We start from the raw sequence: 17719 nt of genomic DNA on the forward strand, positions 1-17719 counted from the left end.
ACAGCTGTTCAGTAGTATGATTGTAATTAAGAACTGGAAAATTACTTAATAGTGACGAAAATAAAAATATTTTTATTGACTGTCTTAACCATTATCTTTATATAGTATAATTGTGTCTTGTACCCCAAAAAATATAAAGTAAATAAATTATGATAACATATAAAATAGTTATAGTTTATATTGATTGATTTACATAAGGCATCATATTATAGAATATTGGTGTAGTTCAACAGTTTGTTGTATAAGTCAAAAGATAGAGTTGCTGTTAACTGCTCAAATCTGGGTTTAGTACTTAGTATAATTTGGTGTACAATGTTGTACATTCTTTCCTCTAATTGGCCTATTTAGCTACTTAAAAACATATTTAAGAAATTGCAGGTACTCCTCTGAGTTCTTTGAGTGGCTTAAAAGTAGTAAATTCTTGGTGGTTCGTTGAGTCAACATAGAAATCATTGAACTTTTTATTTTATTGCACTAAAATGACTTATTGTACCCACCGTTGGTTAAAAGGCAGATTTTTTGTTTTTTAATTAAATATATCATCTTATCATAAAGTCTTTTGAAAGTTATACATTAAAATATTGGTTTTTACACAGTAATATTTTAACATTAAACCAAATAGGTTTTAAATAAGGTTATGGAACATTAACGCTATAGTACAAATAGTTGGATTTGGCAAAAAATTAACCTACGTCCGCACTTTTTATATGATATTGTAGTGTTAACAACATTTATTAAAATTGCTATGTATAATCATTAATACAATCATTCATCTATTTTCTAACAGACATATTTGTGCCAAAATTCAGAATAATGGAAAAATTAGGCCAAGGATAACGTATATGGGCATTCCGCAATACTCAGTTTTGAGTCCATTAAGTTCTAGTTTCTATACTATGGATTTACATGATATTTGGACTAGGGAATAGGCTGGTGACCTTGTTTTTTATGTCCGTGATAAATTCCATGACGTTTGTATTAGAAAGCTAAATTATATATTGTAACGATATTAACAAAACCACTATTACCACCTGTACACCGCACGACATCTCTGGAGACGCACTGAAAGTCAGCGAATCTTCCCGAGTCATGGTCAGCCGAGTATAAAAGGAGCCGCGTCGCCGCTGAGAGGTAGTTGACAGTTCAGTTTGGCATTGGCGCGATATTTAAATTAGACATAAATAGTAGTAAATAAATACGACGAAAATTAAATTTTTGGTAAAGATGGGTAAAAATGTTATTTTTAAAAACCAGTTTTCTGTTTTCCTTGACAGCTCCATTGTTCTACCACTACCAACATTTAGTATTTTTACCTGTATGTATGTCGCTATTTACTTAAAAGGTTAAAGTTTTCTAAATTTCTAGTATATTTTATAGATGCTCCTATTGAGTCAAACTTGTGACCTGAATTTTCGTATATTCGTGACAGTTCTTTAATTTCTGTGCAACAACCTTTGTAATCATAAGTATATTTAACTAAATATTTTTGAAGTCAGCGTTAATATAGTTTGCCTATTCTTAATAATATATTTAATTGAACATTTAAAAAATCAATTATATAATGGAAGGGTTATTTTTATTTATAATGATTTGAATTTACTTTAGAGAAAATCGTAAACTACTGGAAACTGATGATTCTAATGACTCTGAAAACCAGTTTAAAGTTAACTGTACCATCAACTTCAATAGTAGCCGCCAATTCTCACTTTCTAAAAAAGTATTGTTAATATACAATATACAAACCAATTAATGATTTCCTGCTTTGATTTTCCTGATCTGATTAAACCGAAGAATAATAATTATTTCAAATGCCTGGCATATTAAAACAATTACCCCGAAAGCATGAAATAAAATCAAAAAATATTTAATATTCTACAAATATCAAATAATTTTTGATTTTATTTCAGGCTTCTTGGATTTTTTTTGAATTTCTGAGACTGAAATAGCTTTTGATTTTCATAATAATCCAGAAATTTTAAATAATTTTTACTCTTCAGTTTCAAGTGCCTGAAATATTAGGAAAATGCCGCGAAAAGCGTGCAATGAAAGGCATTTGAAATAATTTTTATTCTTCTATTTATTCAAGTTTCAAATGTCCAAATAATTGAAAAAATGCCTGCAAAACCGTGGAATAAAATCAAAAATCATTTAATTTTAATCCATGCTCTTGGAGTTATTTTTTTAGTTTTCTAAGCATGTATCATTTCAATAAATTGAAGAATGAACATTATTTAAAATGCTCGGAATATTTTAAAAATGCATCCAAAAGCATGGAATAGAATATTCCATATTAATCAATGATTATTTTCATATTCCAAAGATGTCAAATATTTTTTTTAATTTTATTCCACGCCCTTACAGGCATTTTTTTAATATTCCATGCACATTAAGCAAAATAAAATTTCCAGTATTAAATAGCTGAATATGCTTAGGTGTTATTCTGGATAGAAAATTGTTGTGGATGGAACATGTTAACAATATAATAAAAAGGGCATAAATTTACTTCGACACATATCTTGAGCATCTTGGGGCCTAATATTTTATAGATCTTTTGTGCGTTCGGAGACAATTGAGGAGTGTCTTTTCAAATAGGGATATCTACATCTTATTTTTTTTTTCAGGAAATCAAAAAAACTGTTAGAACAAATACGAAAATATTTGCGGAAATATAAGTGGTGTTACTGTTTAGAAAGTACATAAACCTACTATTAAAACCCAATGTTCAGAAAAAAATCATGCCTTTTAACTTTGATGTGAGAAATTTCCAAAAATGTAGAATATCCTCTTTTGAAAAATCCATTTCAATTAATCCCCTTTTGTCTTGAAGTAATTGTAAATATCCCCTTTTGTTTTGTTTATTATTAGTAAGAAGTATGAATTTTTGTTTTAACTACATTTTATTAGGATAATAAAAAATGAAGCAGATCTTTCATATTTTTTATTACAAATATCTTAGACGCTATCAAAAATAAACAAAACACAAATTCTAGGTCAAAACAACAAAATATTAGTGATCAGAAGTTGAAAATTTGTTAAACTTTTATTTCACTTATATCATCTGTAAGACAATCACACATATTTTCCATTTCGGGGTTTGATTGTACCTCGGAAGCACTATTTGGATCATCAATTATTAATTTTTTGTACCACTCTAGTTCTTCCAAATTAAACCACTCATCACCAAACTGTTTGTTCAGCAAGTTTTTTATGTCCTTTTTTTTGTTCTCGCTTAATGAACGTAACCCCAAATTCAAATTATCCCATGACAAAGGGTGCCTCTTTCCCTTTTTAAGAATTGTTACAGGTTTCTCCAACGGATTCTCAAATCTATAGTTCTCATAGCATTTTAAATCAACTCTCGAACCTTTTTTTAAGTAAAAATCACTCGTTTAAATTTATGGATACCATCCACTTTTTTATAATATTCCTCCAAGCTTTTAACATCTTTCATAATCCAAACATGTAAAAAATGAAATATAAATATCACCTTTTGAGAAAAATCAAAATAGTAAATCCCCTTTTGAAAAGAACACAATTTTTTCAATGTAATTTACTAAGGATATATCACGTTTTGTTGATCAGTTTATGATAGTAGTATAGTCAAAATATGAATTTTAGCACAGATAAACGAATTCAAGACTTAGTATAACAAAACCCAAAAATGTGAATATCCCCTTTTGAAAAGACACTCCTCAATTATAAAACTAAACTTGCAACTATTTCATTGCTATAAAGCAATGTGTAAGACTAAGAAAAAATTGCATAATTAAATAGCCTGCTGTTGTTATCTATGTTGTTAGACGTTTATCAAGTTAATTACCTGTTTGTCAAGCTGATATCATCCAAAGTATGCGTAAAAGCTGAACTTGTAGACGAGACATCCTGGGTTAATTTAGCGGCGAATTGGTGAATGTTCGGTATGGGAGTCGAAAAATGGTGACTTCCGAACGGGGAAAAATTCATATCTTCTCATTATAAATCCTAAAAGAAATTCCAACATATAATGAAAAATAATACTTTAAATTATTTTCATTTAGTTACAAAAATGTGAACACAAGAAAGTGAAATTTCAATTTAAGTAATGTATAGAAATGATTGCATTTGAGATATTTTGAGTGGAAGTAACTGGATCTTTTCTAGTGCTAGTTCTGCCATAAGACTATTAAATCACATAAACTCAAATCATAGATTTTTTTGAAATAATAGCTTGAACAAAGACCCGGCTAAGTATGTGACAATAAATTGACATTCAGTAACTGTTCCAGGATATGCAAACTACTGAGGAAGATTCTCTGTTAAATGAATTGACACGGTATTTATTCTTGGTGAAGGTCTCCATAATGGCTTGTTGGCATGTAAGTGTTTCTAGGGTACTAAATAGAAATAACTTTCATCAAATTCGTCGTCTCCGAGAACTTTCGGGAGATGATTTTAATAGAGGAGCTGAATTTCGTATGTGGGTCTTTGGATAAGGTTGCAGATAATAAAGATTTCTTTTAATAATGTTCTATTTACCGATGAATGCACTTTTCACAATAATGGCTCTTTTAACAGATATTTCATCATTACTCTGTCTGTTAATGTATGGGTGGCTTTGTATTTGGTCCAAATTTTTTTGACGCAAATTAAAATGAAACAATATTTTTAGAGTTTATAAATAATGATTTTTCAGTATTATTGAAGAATGTTCATCTACGCCTTCGAAGAATTATGCAGCTTCAAATGAATGAAGCATCGCCACATGGAGTTAGACAATCTGTAAATTTTCATAAACGATGGATAGCAAGGAGTAGTCCTATTGAGTGACCTCCAAGATCTCCGGATTTGACAGCGCCGGATTTTTTCTTAGGGGGATATGTGAAAGATTTTGTTTTTAAGTTACCTCCGACAAATAAAAAATAAATAAATTACATATTTTGTAATTATTATTTTTTATCTTCTTTTGTTATTGCCATTTTTCTTAAGTAGTATGTACCTCATGTATTATAATGGTCGGTTGAAAATAGATAATACATTTGTAATATAGTCTTGAATTTTACCTATCGCTAATCCATTGTGTTGCATGCTGTGATTAATTTACATTTAGCATGTCATTGTATCACAAAAGCCATTATTCAAACTTGATTAAGCGTCATAAATTAGGTATTTTTACTTACAAAAAATTGAATAAAACCGTAAAAAAATTGCAAGAAAATAATATGAATTTCCGCATTTTTAATATCGCTTTTTGTTATAAAAATGAGTAGGTTTAGGTGTAAGAAAACCCTAGTAAATTCGTTATTACATTAATTAATAATATAAAATACAAGGTATTTCATTTATAAGCAACTTATTGCCTTGTAAAAACTGTAAAAATTTAAACCTGAGTTTTAAACGTCCTGTATAAAATAGTAACTTTTTTACAAATGAAATGTAAAATTTAATAGTTTAGTGTTACTAAGTGCAAATATAGTAAAAAAAGAGAAAACACATGTTAACGAATTTTTTATTGAAATTGTTTCGGTCTTCACAAAACACACAATATTTCGAAAACTTTAATATAACCTTTAATAAAACCAGTTTCAAGCACCCTGTATGTGATGAAAATAATTTAAAAAAATACTTCTGAAACGCCTCTGATAATCCCAATTTTTTTTATCCTGTAGTTGCCGTGTCGAATGCCGTAAATAACCTTGTATATATGGTTACACAAATGATTGTAACCATACAGGGACGGACACACTCTATATCGCAGCAAAATGAAAACATGAAAGGCTAAATAAATAACCTTTAGAAGTACATTTTACATAAATATTATATATATGTGCTGACTGAGTAGATTGAAGTGTGAAGAAAACAATAATCCCTATTACATAAAAGACCCTGCCAAACTAGAACACTGACTGCATCAATCACATTAAAACAAAATTCCCACACGATCAACACGAAACCGAATTTAAACAAAAAAAAAAAAAACGAGGATTTCTCACCATTTTCTTAACGAATCGGGACCATGGCCGGTTTTTAATAAATTCGCGATGAGCCTCGTGCGGATCGGCCATTCAACACACGCGTCGGTCAAGATTCTCCCGGTTGCGCAGGGGGATCGAATAAAAGGGTTGCGAGGGGTGCCGAATAATCCATAATTTTATCCCCCGCGACGTTTGAATTTTGCGCGTGGAGGGGGAATATTTACGCAAACAGGTTTTTGTTTAAGCTCATTTTTTTTTTATTATAAAAATTGATTTTTTTTCCAATGATTATAGACAGGGTGAACGTTTGAAACTGAAACAGGACAAATTTTGGGCACCTCAAGTCATTAGCGAAAAAACACTCGATTTTTATCTTAAGGGGGAATTTTATTTTTCCGGTTTCACGCTCTGAACGCTGACCTTTTAGGGAGGGTGAGACTCATCCCCTAAGAAAAAGGGGTCGAGTAACACAATTCTATTGAAGAAATGATTTTTTTTTTAGCACAATATCTACACTTTTTAAATGTAAAAACTACAAGCCTATAATAACTGACCCAGAGAGCATAGGATGTCCAATGGACATGCAAAATGAGTCCAATCTTTATCCATTATGTCCACGTACAACAAATGGATATCCAATGAATAACCATTTTTTTTGGACATTGGACACCTATTGGATTCTTAGTTTAGGTTATCTATGTGTATTCCTATTACTGTCCCAAGGAATAAAATAAATACTTTTTTTGATGTATTTCAAATTATTTTCAAACAGCGATTAAGTCGTTTGACACGACTACGGTTTTCTATGAATTATATTACTTTTACTTTAAGATATGACCGCAAGGCGAATTATGGTGTTTAATTGATTTATGTGGGAATTTTCCCAATAATGCAACTAGAAGCCGAAATATCGAGCTCCAAAATTTGCGATTTTTCATTTTTCCACCACCAATCAAATTTTTTCACTAAAATTGAATTTTTTCGAATTTGAACTAACTATACCAGCGGCTTGTTCCCATGACTTACATCACGAAAACACGGGTTATAACGGGATTCGAGCAGAACTAAGCCAATGAGACCACTCTGAAAATTCAGAAAAACTCATTTTTTGACCTCGTTTTTGAGCACAAAGATGGGCCCTAAAAATGCGAGATCTCGGTTAATATGAGAGCTATAAACTCGCAAATGGTCTCGTTGGATTCAGAAGGACGAAACTAAGTCAAAACCGAATTTTCCCGTTAGTGCTCACAGAAGCCGAGAAATCAACCTCCAAAGTTTGCGATTTTTTATTTTTCGAGTATACCCCCTCGTATCGAATTGAATTTTTTCGAATTCGAACTAACTATACCAGCGGCTTGTTTTCATCACCTACATCAGGAAAACACCGGGTTATAACGGGATTCGAGCAGAATCATGCGAATGAGACCACTCTGAAAATTCGGTAATACTAATTTTTTGACCTCGTTTTTGAGCACAAAAATAGGCCCTAAAAATGCGAGATCTGGGTTAATATTTTCACCTAGTAATTTTTTCACCTCGTTTCAATAAAAATTGCCCTATAGGATCAAAGTTAGAGGAGTATCATGTAGAGATTTTTATCGCCCTTTCATCCAAATGCCGCAAATTGTTTAATTTTTTATCTATTTTGGAATTCACCTTTAATATCCTAAAAATTCTTTGTCATTGTCACAGTGTCTGTCAAGAAAAATTTGTAGTCAAACTTTTTTCAATCACAAAAAATGCATCAAATACCAATTAGCATGTAATCGTGGTATGTAAAGAGGCAGCCAAGACAATAATATAATGAAAATACCTTTTCATACGGTAGTAGGACCTTTACTGCGCAGAAACAAGCATTACATAAACACAGTATGCTCGCATCCCGCTTTAGGTATCGCTCCACTTTATGTAGGCGTACTCGGAATTCTGGGAGTCGTAAGTTATACCCGGATATATTATTAATTTAAATAATTATTAATGTTTTTAATAGATCCTTAGCATATTTGATATATATAGGATTATCAAATGTGGCCCCATCTTACCCGGTTATCTTTACCGAGAAAGGACTACAAAGCATGGGAAAGTCATTTCACCAGAGGCTGAGAGGGACTGTAAGCTCATATCATTGGTTTTATCTGCAGAATATTATTTTTTTCTCCTGACAGGCATAGCTACAGTAAGTTTTATTTATTACTTCTTAATTAAATTAAAAAAACAATACATTACTTTTATTTCTCTTTTTTTTTACATCATTTACAATAATTGCCTGGAAAAATGATTTCAAATGTCTGGAATTAATTTCAAAAATGACTTCAAATGCCAGGAATAAATCTGAAAATTACTCCAAAAGTCTTGAACGCATAACAAATGATTTTTAGTTACAAAAAATGTCTTCAAATGCCATATAATTTTTATCAGTTGCATATTTAATATTTTTTAAATTCCCGGCAATTGAGACCATTTTGTATGTCTGCCAGGCATTCAAAATGTAAATTCATTTAGAACTCAAACTCAAAAAAGTGAATTTAATATATATAATTAATAAAAATGAAAATAAAAAGTGTCATCAAATAAATTTACTATACCAAAAAACTATGTTTTACATAAAATATATCCTATAACAATTACTAAATACTAATTCTTACATACCCTTTTTTAGAACAACCCAATATTCTTTATGCCATTCATTGGTCTCTATGCAGTCATAATCACATTGGAGTTCATAGTGTTTGTTACCAGAACATTTGTGGATGGATTCAATATCCAGAAGAAGGCCCTATTTATGACCCTGTTCATGATGTACAACTGGGCTGCTGTGGCTTGTACTTTTGCCAGGTCTATGTCATGTTGTGACTTGTAAATTTTAGTGAATTTTTATATAAAATATAATTATTAATTTATGCGTCTATCCAATTTAATGTTATATAACTAATGTTGCTGTTTTTAATCGAGGCAAAGACTGCTCGCTTTTTAACTGACACTCCCAGCCTTCCAAAAGCGACTAGTTCTTTTGGTAAAAAAGTGGTTTCAAGTTCAATACATCTTACAATAAATATAGCATGATGTACTACAGGATCTCCGAAGTAAACTAAGAAGTCACCACCAAACTTTTCACCATTTGTTATAAAATAACCTTTTTCCCATAAGTCTTGAAACACAGCTGTTCTTAAAGGTGTTGTTAATGGTAATATTGTCTCTTTAGAGATCAGTTTTGAAACACTTGTATTGTCTTTTAGAAATATAGGCCATAACATGTTGTTTTTATTTATACTCGAGGAGCTATCGACCATATTTTTAAGCATTTCATCTTTAGTTCTTTTATCACCTGCTGCCCTCTTTTTCTCAAAAATTGTATCTATTATAGAACCTATCTGCAATTTTCTATGTTCTTTATACTCCTCTTGTTGGACATATAGCACAGTCTCTTCAAATTTGGCCTGTAAGCTCTGGTCTGTACTTGGTTCAGAGACGTCTTCATACTCATATAACGCCGCAAGATTTTTGTTAAGTAACAATAGAGCTTCTTCTGGTAGTAGTTTAGTAGGTAAGGAAGGTATGAACTGGGTATTTCCAATAATATTACCCACAATACGGTGTTTTTTTCGTAAAGATATCCAGTCTTCTACGTCATACACCAATATATGGTCTTTCAAGAGTGTTAACTTAATCATGGCTTTACTTATTCTTAATTAGCGGGAAATGAGTAAGTTTTAGTCCCAAATATTTTAAGTTAGGTATTCGTTTTTATAAAGTAAATTGTAAATGCACAATAATAAGGTTATGTTGATTATAACCTAAAAAAAAAGAGTCTAACTAAAAGGCAGTGTCTGCTGTATCGATGCCGGTATAAGAATAGAATTTCTAAATAGTATACAGGTTGGGGAATTGGAGATTTCTAAGCATTTCTAAAATAATGGCAACGTGGAATTTTGCACGCTGCACTATTGAATTTTAAAGCACTATACTTTTTTTCTGAATTAACTTATTATGGAGGCAATTCTGCAGTATATTGTAAGGATTTGTTTTTAAATATATTTAAAAATAGATCGGCGATACCTTGCGGAAAAAATTTTTCTTTTTGGCTTGTTGTTTTCATGATTGTCATAAATAGCACACTAAAGTGCAAGAACCTTTTAGCAAAAGGGTCTAGGAGCAAGAACCACTGGAGGAAATGGTTTGTAGTGCCTTAGAAAAGGCTTCAACACGATCAAATAGAAGTGTTGGAGAGGAACTAGGCCTGGAGCCTAGAACTGTTACCAGTATTTAGAAAAAACATGGATAGAAACGTTTACGCTCATGAAATATATCCCGAAGACCAGTGACGAATAGATTTTTCTGAAACCACGATGGAAAATGACTTTTTTATTGAAATATTCTATTTTTAGATTAATCTTATGTCATTATATGGAAAACATAATATTTCCATTCTTCAAGATTTGCCTCAGGAACATCAGCACAGAACTATTCACTTCCGTACTCAGTATCCTCAAAAATGGAATTTTTGGGCTGGTATATTGAGCGACCATACTATAGGGCCATTTTTTATTGATGGTCTTTTAAACTCCCAAAAATATCTTGAGCAAAACCGAGAGAAAATTGTTAAAAATGAACTGTGCAACTCCATTTTCTCTTTAGATAGTTATTTATATACCATACGATCAGCTTCAACGGCGTTGCCGTAACATACCATATCGTCGGTGCAATGCCAAAGGCACGAATGTGCATTTTTGCCATTTTTCGCCTCAGTGCATTAATAGACGTGTTAACCTTCAAAGTAATCAATTCCAAAGTCACGAATATGCCAGGCGCGTCTAACCCATCTAACCGATGTCTATTTCGAGAATGTACGAATTCACCAGTCGCATCAATATCTAAAGAACGAATGTACCACACTTCCGCGTCATCCTTCACCCAGTCAACACGTGGTCGTTCTATTCCTTCCCTATCCTTCGGATTCCTTTCCTAAATCCTTTCCTACCGCTTGCCGTTGGATATAACGTGCCTTTAAGAAGTAAATTTAGTGAAAGTATCAAGCCCACTTCCGCGTCATCCTGCACCCAGTCAACACATGGTCGTTCTTTTCTTTCCTATCCTTTGGAACCCTTCCTAGACCCTTTCCTGCCCTTGCCCTTTGCCAGTGGTAGCTGAACCTATTCACGCCGGTAGCCAGGCCGGATGATGCAGGATGCATCGTAGAGGAGGCGTCACCGTGCATTTCAGTATTAAAAATTGTGAAAATATCGATTCGGGGAACAGGGTACATACCCGACAGTTTTCCCGAATCTCCAAATCCTGCTGGCCCTGGCAGATTGCCTCGTAGCAGAAGCCATTAAAACCACAAACCAAACCAAAACCAACGAATGTACCACATTCGTGTTTTTTGAATTGCAGTTTGAGCGAGTTTATGGAATGTAAATTAACGAATGTGCCACATTCGTAATTTCGAGAGTTAAGATTTATCGCACATTGGTGAAATTGTTTATGCAATAAGATGACTTCTCGCACTAAAAGAATATTGGAGCTGAGTAGGAAATTGAATTCGAAAGGTAAGCGGAAATATGCAATATTAATATGTACATATTATCAAATATAATAACAATAAAACCAAGATATAATAATACTGTTTTTGTTTGTGAGCGTATGTGGATGCGAGCATTTATGTGCAAATGTGCTATGTTTTTTAAAGGAATCTGTATAATTTCAGTTTACAGTTTAAGACTGTGGTCGTTACTAAATTTTATTATGCAGGGTGTTGGACAGAGGCACTATCTATCCACCCTTAACGTGTGGTATACTTTCTGCCCAACACCCTTCAGGAATAAATAAACTAATCCATTTCTAGTTGCACAGGTTTTAGTTTCTCACTTAATTATGTGTGTTTTTTTAGGTGCCACAAGTAATGGCCATTCCAATCTGGTAGAGTTACCACAGAGATTTTGTGCGAACGAACCGCAGCCATCTACCTCAACTATGCACTCTACTATTACAGAGTTGGCACCAGGTTTTGCTGACAACCAACCTTAATCATCTACCTCAACCATGCACACTGCTATTGCAGAGTTGCCACCAGGTTTTGTTGAGAACGAACTGCAGCCATCTATCTCTACTATGCAGCCTACAGCAGCTTCAGATGATTCGGATCCTTTTGTTTCCTCCTCAGATAATTATGAACCATCAATAAGTGGATCAGAAAGCGACTCATCTGATTCTTCTGATCATATCAAGGATCCTAATCAAGGACCTCAGAATATACAAGAGACTGCTTCGAGAGAGAATGCTCCTGTAAAGAAAAGGCAAAGGAATGAAATGAGGTGGCAAAAGAACATTATAAAGGCCAAAAGAGTAAAGGGTGAACCCTACATTGGACATAGAGGCGTTGAGAAGTCTGCTCGTCCTCATTTACCAAGTCCGTGCCTTGGAAAGCCAAAACACAAATGTATTCAGGTTGTTAATGAAGCAAATCGTACAAAAATATATACGGATTTTCGCAGTTTAAAATGCATCGATGAGCAACGACAATTCTTAAGAACTCACATAGAACAAAATCTAAAAAAACGCACAACTCGAAATATCCAGAGTTCACGAAAAACCTTTACGTGCAAACATTTTTTTACCATTGATGGTACAAAACACGCCGGTTGCAGGGAGTTTTTTATGGCAACATTGAATGTAACGGATGCGTTACTGCGTAGCTCTTTAAAAATGTGTTCTTCTACTGGTCTTCTGGAAAAAGATGGGCGTGGGAAACGCGCACCACCTAATAAATTATCCGACAATGATGAAGCGTTCATAAGACAACACATTCTTACGTTCCCGTCAGTAGAGTCGCATTATTGCCGCGCTTCTAGTACCAAAAAGTACCTAGACCCATCTTTTAATTTATCAATAATGCATAGAATGTATAAGGAAACTTGCATTACAAAGAATTTTAAACCGGTTAGTTTTGAAAAATACCGACAAATATTTCAAGAATACAATTAGGACCAGTTTAGAAGATGTTTGGCACAAAATTCTTTAAACGAACAGGATAAAAGCCTACAGGAAGATGAGTTTAAAAGACATCTGGATCGAAAAACTGCCGCAAGACAAGCTCGTGACCAAGACAAACTCATCACTCAAAGACACCTCCAGTCTGTTCTGTGTACACCCAAGGGACCCGCCGGTCAAATATTCTATTTGCGAAAACTAGCAGTGTATAATCTTACAATGTACAATTTGGCTAATCAAAAAGTCAACTGCTATCTCTGGGATGAAACGCAGGGTAAACGAGGGGCAAATGAAATAGCCTCTTGTGTTTATGATTTTATCATGTCGCACACTGAAATCACCACCGTTCGTATGATGTCAGATGGATGTGGCGGACAGCAAAAGAATTCTATTTTTGCTTCTATGTGTATGCATCTTCTTAGAAATCATAAGTTCCTGCAGGTAATAGATCACCGTTTTTTTGAAACTGGCCACAGCGAAATGGAGTGTGACTCTATTCACTCCAAAGTTGAAAGAAAGGCAAAGTATGTACCAGTGTATATACCAGATGGTTGGGCACAATTAATAAGAGGTGCTCGTGTGTCACCAGAGGCTTTTAATGTAAAAAATATGTTGTTTGATGATTTCTTTGATTTCAAAGCCTTTTCAAGCCTTTCTCTTAATTTTAAAATTCCCTGGAGGAGAATTTGTTGTCTCCGCTATATAAAAGAGCAGCCATTTAAACTCTACTATAAAACTGATTTTTTAGGAGATTTCATTGAGGCAGACTGCCGTAAAACTAAAAACCGTGGTCGTCCCGTAGCACCTCCAATAGACAAAGCTTACGCTGCTAAAAGCATGAAGCTAAGAAAAAAGATTTGTTGAAAATGTGTGACGACTTTTCGATTCCTAGAGCTTATCATAATTTTTATAAATCCTTAAAGACAAGCCGTAACATCAGAGTTAACTTACCGGAGCCAGATATAGAAGAAGATTCAGAAACTAATAGCGACCAAGATTAGAGAAGCCTTTACTCCTCAAAATAAGTTTTGAATTTGTTTTCAGTTATTATTTCTCATTCCAAAGTTTTTTGCCTAAATGTTGTGTGTTTTTTTTTGTGTTTCGATTATTTACAGTGTTTTTATTGCGTTTTCATTAGTTTTAAGTTACCATTTCATTCCAAAGATTTCTGTTTGTTAGAATAATTATATCTTTTTTGTATGTTGATAATTTTCAAAGAATTGGGAATTAAATAAACAATTATCCCTTCAAATTGTGTACATTTTTATTTTCACGAATGCATTTTTTGCACTTTTTCTGAAAACCAAAAACACGAATGTGCATTTTTTTCAAAAAAAAAAAAAGAAATATAGCATCAAATTTTATGCTGGCATAGACTTCTTGATTCAAAAAGCAAACAAAAATCGTGGTCGTGGATCTTCAAGTTAAGATTTTATTTTTAAAAACTGATTTGAATATTAAAAAACCGATTTTCTGAAAACTTAAAATTAGCACATTCGTGCCTTCAGCATTGTACCAACGATATAATATTTTAACAAAATTATTTTAATATTTCATTAAAATTACCTTGACATTTTCAGGGCCATCATTTCATCGCCTGCCACACCAAAACATTCAGAACTTAATAAAAACCCATTTTTTTCAATTTATATATTGAAGAATCATATTATGTCATACGTCGTTGTATTCGTAATAAAATGTGCCATTCAATTCGTGGTATACTATTTTTACGCGCCATATAAAAAAATTAAGTCGATGATGATTTAACCGAAACGAAACGTCGTACGGAAATCTCTCAACGCTGTTTTGTAGAGCTTAAAAAGTAGCGACGAGAAAGTGTGTTTTGTTTTTCCATATCTCCTTAAATAACGACTCAGCGACAAAGTCAGCAAATTTCAGTTTTTTAGGCTTATCTCCGAACGTACTCGGAAATTTAAAACTTTCTAAACTGCATATTGTTAACCTTGAAAATGCGCAACTTTTTTCTAAGTTAACCATATTTGTATCTCTTTTGTTTTCCAAGATCCCCATGATAGACATCCTAGCGTCAAGATTCTAAACCTATAAGTTTCTTAACCTATACGCATAAACTTGGGAAATTATTGCTAATGATAAATAATGACTAATAGTAAAAAAAAAATTAAGTAAAATATTTTTAGTTTCTGAGATAATTCTTTTTTTTTCACAAAAATGTAATAACTTTATCAGGTGGAATTTTGTTTTCAAATTAAGAAGTAAACAAGTCCGGATGATGTTTATTATGTTTAGTAGTACCTACTTGTTATCAGTTGATACAGTTGTGGTCGTATTTCGTTTTTTATTAAAATTATGCCGCATAATTTTTCAAACGAGGAACTAATGGACATGTTACTGGCATACGGGGAATCAAGACAAAACAGTGTGGCTGCAGCTAATCTTTATGCACAAAGGTTTCCTCATAGGTATCATCCGTCGCGTGAATCTTTTTTGCGTGTGGTTCAGCGGGGTAAGAGAAACTGGAAATTTGCGGCCAAGGCCAGGGCAACATGGTGGAGCCATTAGACCTAGGCACATTTTAAATCTGGAGAATTTGATTTTAGATATCATCGAAGAGCATCCTGACATAAGCTCTAGAACAATTGCAACGCAATTTGGATTATTACCAGTCACAGCTTGATGAATTTTAAGGCATGAATTACTGTATCATTTTAGCTACGGATGAAGCAATTTTCACACGCAATGGTATTCACAATTTTCTCAACACGCATTTTTGGGCAGTTGAAAATCCGCATGCCATTCGGCGAACAAACTTTCAACAACGATTTTCAGTAAATGTGTGGGCTGGAATGGTAAACGGAATACTTATTGGCCCTCTCATTTTGGATAATCGTCTAACTGGTGCTCTTTATTTACAATTCTTGCGACAAAATTTGCCGGTACTCCTTGAAGTAGTCCCTCTTCACATTAGGCAGAATTTGTGGTTTCTTCACGATGGTGCTCCACCACATTTTGCGCGACCAGTGCGACGGCATTTGGATCGAATGTGCCCCGAACGATGGATAGGCCGAGGTGGTCCAATTGGATGGCCTCCTCGATCACCCGACCTTAATCCGCTTGACTTTTATTTTTGGGGCCACCTAAAATCTCTGGTGTATGTAACCGAAGTTGACAATGAACAAGAGTTAAGAAATCGGATATTTGCTGCCGTCGAGGAAATTCGATTACAACCTGAATTAGCTGCTGTCTGCAACTCTTCAATTAGGCGTGCTCAATTATGTATTGAAAGTCATGGAAATAACTTCGAACAGTTACTATAAAAATATTAAATAAACATTTATTTTTGAGAATTTACGTTTTTTTTTTTAATTTTAATTAATAAGTCGTTTATCTCCGTAACTAAAACTATTTTACTAAATTTTTTTTCACTATTAGTCATTATTTGCCGACAGCAATAATTTCCCAAGTTTATGCGTATTTAGCTTAGCCCCCTTTAAAATGAAATTAGCCCCCCCAAAAAAATTGTTCAAAACGTAAAAAAACAGAAAGTATAAGACTTAAAGAATATGTGGTTGAAACTTCCACTTCCGCAGTACACGAAGAAACGTTCTTAAATTCACCTTTGATAAAAAATGAGGCACAAAAGTTTTGGCTAATTTCAATTTATTATAGGTCTCTCGACAATATAATAAATCATCTAAAATAAGATTTTCTTCCGAAAGTCAGAAATTAGTTAAATCTGTCTTCAAGTTTTTGCAGATGGATTTTGATGGTAGTTTGGCATTTATTAAATTGTATGGAGATACCTTTTTAATCGATAAGGAGCTATTAAAAGCTGAAATGACCGTTATTGGGAATTGCATAAATAAAAGCCAGAGTCACAACATTACCATTTCTGATATTAAAGATGTATTAAGAAAAGAGACTTTTCCAAATGCATATATTTGCATATATTTACAATTTCTTCAGCGTCCTGCGAACGCTCTTTCTCAACAATAAGAAGAATTAAAAATTGGTTTAGGTCAACGATGCGATGGGTCAGGATCGATTTAGTTCGTTAGCACTCACCACTCTTAGTATTGAAAGTGGTCTAACAAAGTCATTGTCGCCAGATGAAATTTTAAAAGAGTTTTTAAAAAAAGGAAATCGAAAACTTTTATTAGAGTAGTTATAAGATAATTTTATTGGATTTCATTTTAAATAAATTTTGCTTTTACTATTTTTGAAGAATTATTGCGTTTTATTAAAATGATATTGGTTTTGAAGGTGGCAGACAATGGAGAAGTAATATCTAATTGTCGGATTTGCATTGTCTTAATTAATTTAAACAAAGTTAAACACGACGTTTTGGTTGGTAAGTATCTCCAACCGTTACCAAGTGTAAACTGCTAGTTTACACCTAATATAACATTTTAATATATAATAATGGTTGGAGATACTTACCAACCGAAACGTCGTATTTAACTTTGTCTAAATTAATTAAGTCCGACAAATAGATATTAAAATGATATTATTTTGAACTTTGAAATTTTTCTTGAAAGTTTAAATTTTTTTAAAAAACTAACGACGTTTGACTTTTGCTGTGTATGCAATATACTCCAATACATACCGGGTGGCGCGTCGCCGAGCGGAACATAGGAAATCCCATGTAAATTTTAAGGGGGTCAATTATTGGCTTCCCTGTACATTTTACAGAAAAAATGTAAGATAACTTTTTGAAGACACCGATCTGGCAAACCCTCGTGCAAAGTTTCAAAAAATGTTAATAAGCGAATCTTGAACTATTCAATTAAATGTAATTGCAA

The 17719-nt window shown here is 33.0% G+C and overlaps 3 protein-coding genes and 1 long non-coding RNA gene across 11 annotated transcripts in view; 2 read left to right on the forward strand and 2 right to left on the reverse strand.

Annotated features, from left to right (window-relative positions):
• Nucleotides 1–17719, reverse strand: part of LOC126744895 (zinc finger protein 37-like) — a 44209-nt gene that overhangs the window by 11109 nt on the left and 15381 nt on the right. For 6 of the 8 annotated variants that reach the window (XM_050452481.1, XM_050452482.1, XM_050452477.1 and 3 more), the window contains one exon: nt 3821–3981. In XM_050452481.1, coding sequence (XP_050308438.1) covers nt 3821–3963 — 143 coding nt within the window. In that variant the 5' untranslated portion in view covers nt 3964–3981. Of the gene's footprint in view, nt 1–3820; nt 3982–5969; nt 6064–8600; nt 8748–17719 lie in introns of those variants that run through there. The other 2 variants (XM_050452478.1, XM_050452483.1) reach the window with 2 other exon arrangements.
• Nucleotides 3903–5025, forward strand: LOC126744900 (uncharacterized). Its single transcript, XR_007663369.1, has 2 exons — nt 3903–4355; nt 4673–5025. It is a non-coding gene; the product is annotated as an uncharacterized LOC126744900 (long non-coding RNA).
• On the forward strand, nt 7630–8853 carry LOC126744899 (uncharacterized). The gene is made up of 3 exons (XM_050452487.1): nt 7630–7886; nt 7942–8127; nt 8611–8853. Exons 1-3 carry the CDS (start codon nt 7755–7757, stop codon nt 8809–8811), a joined length of 519 nt encoding a protein of 172 aa, XP_050308444.1. The 5' UTR covers nt 7630–7754; the 3' UTR covers nt 8812–8853.
• LOC126744896 (uncharacterized) lies at nt 8849–9734 on the reverse strand. Its single transcript, XM_050452485.1, has one exon. It carries the CDS (start codon nt 9620–9622, stop codon nt 8849–8851), a length of 774 nt encoding a protein of 257 aa, XP_050308442.1. The 5' UTR covers nt 9623–9734.

This window comes from Anthonomus grandis, chromosome 15 (genome assembly GCF_022605725.1).
Source record: "Anthonomus grandis grandis chromosome 15, icAntGran1.3, whole genome shotgun sequence".
NCBI classification, from domain to species: domain Eukaryota; kingdom Metazoa; phylum Arthropoda; class Insecta; order Coleoptera; family Curculionidae; genus Anthonomus; species Anthonomus grandis.

Coding starts and splice junctions, on each gene's coding strand:
- LOC126744899 (XM_050452487.1), top strand. CDS start 7,755: ATGAAAATACCTTTTCATACGGTAGTAGGACCTTTACTGCGCAGAAAC. Junction 7,887..7,941: donor TACTCGGAATTCTGGGAGTC/GTAAGTTATACC, acceptor TGTTTTTAATAG/ATCCTTAGCATATTTGATAT. Junction 8,128..8,610: donor TCCTGACAGGCATAGCTACA/GTAAGTTTTATT, acceptor ACCCTTTTTTAG/AACAACCCAATATTCTTTAT.
- LOC126744896 (XM_050452485.1), bottom strand. CDS start 9,622: ATGATTAAGTTAACACTCTTGAAAGACCATATATTGGTGTATGACGTA.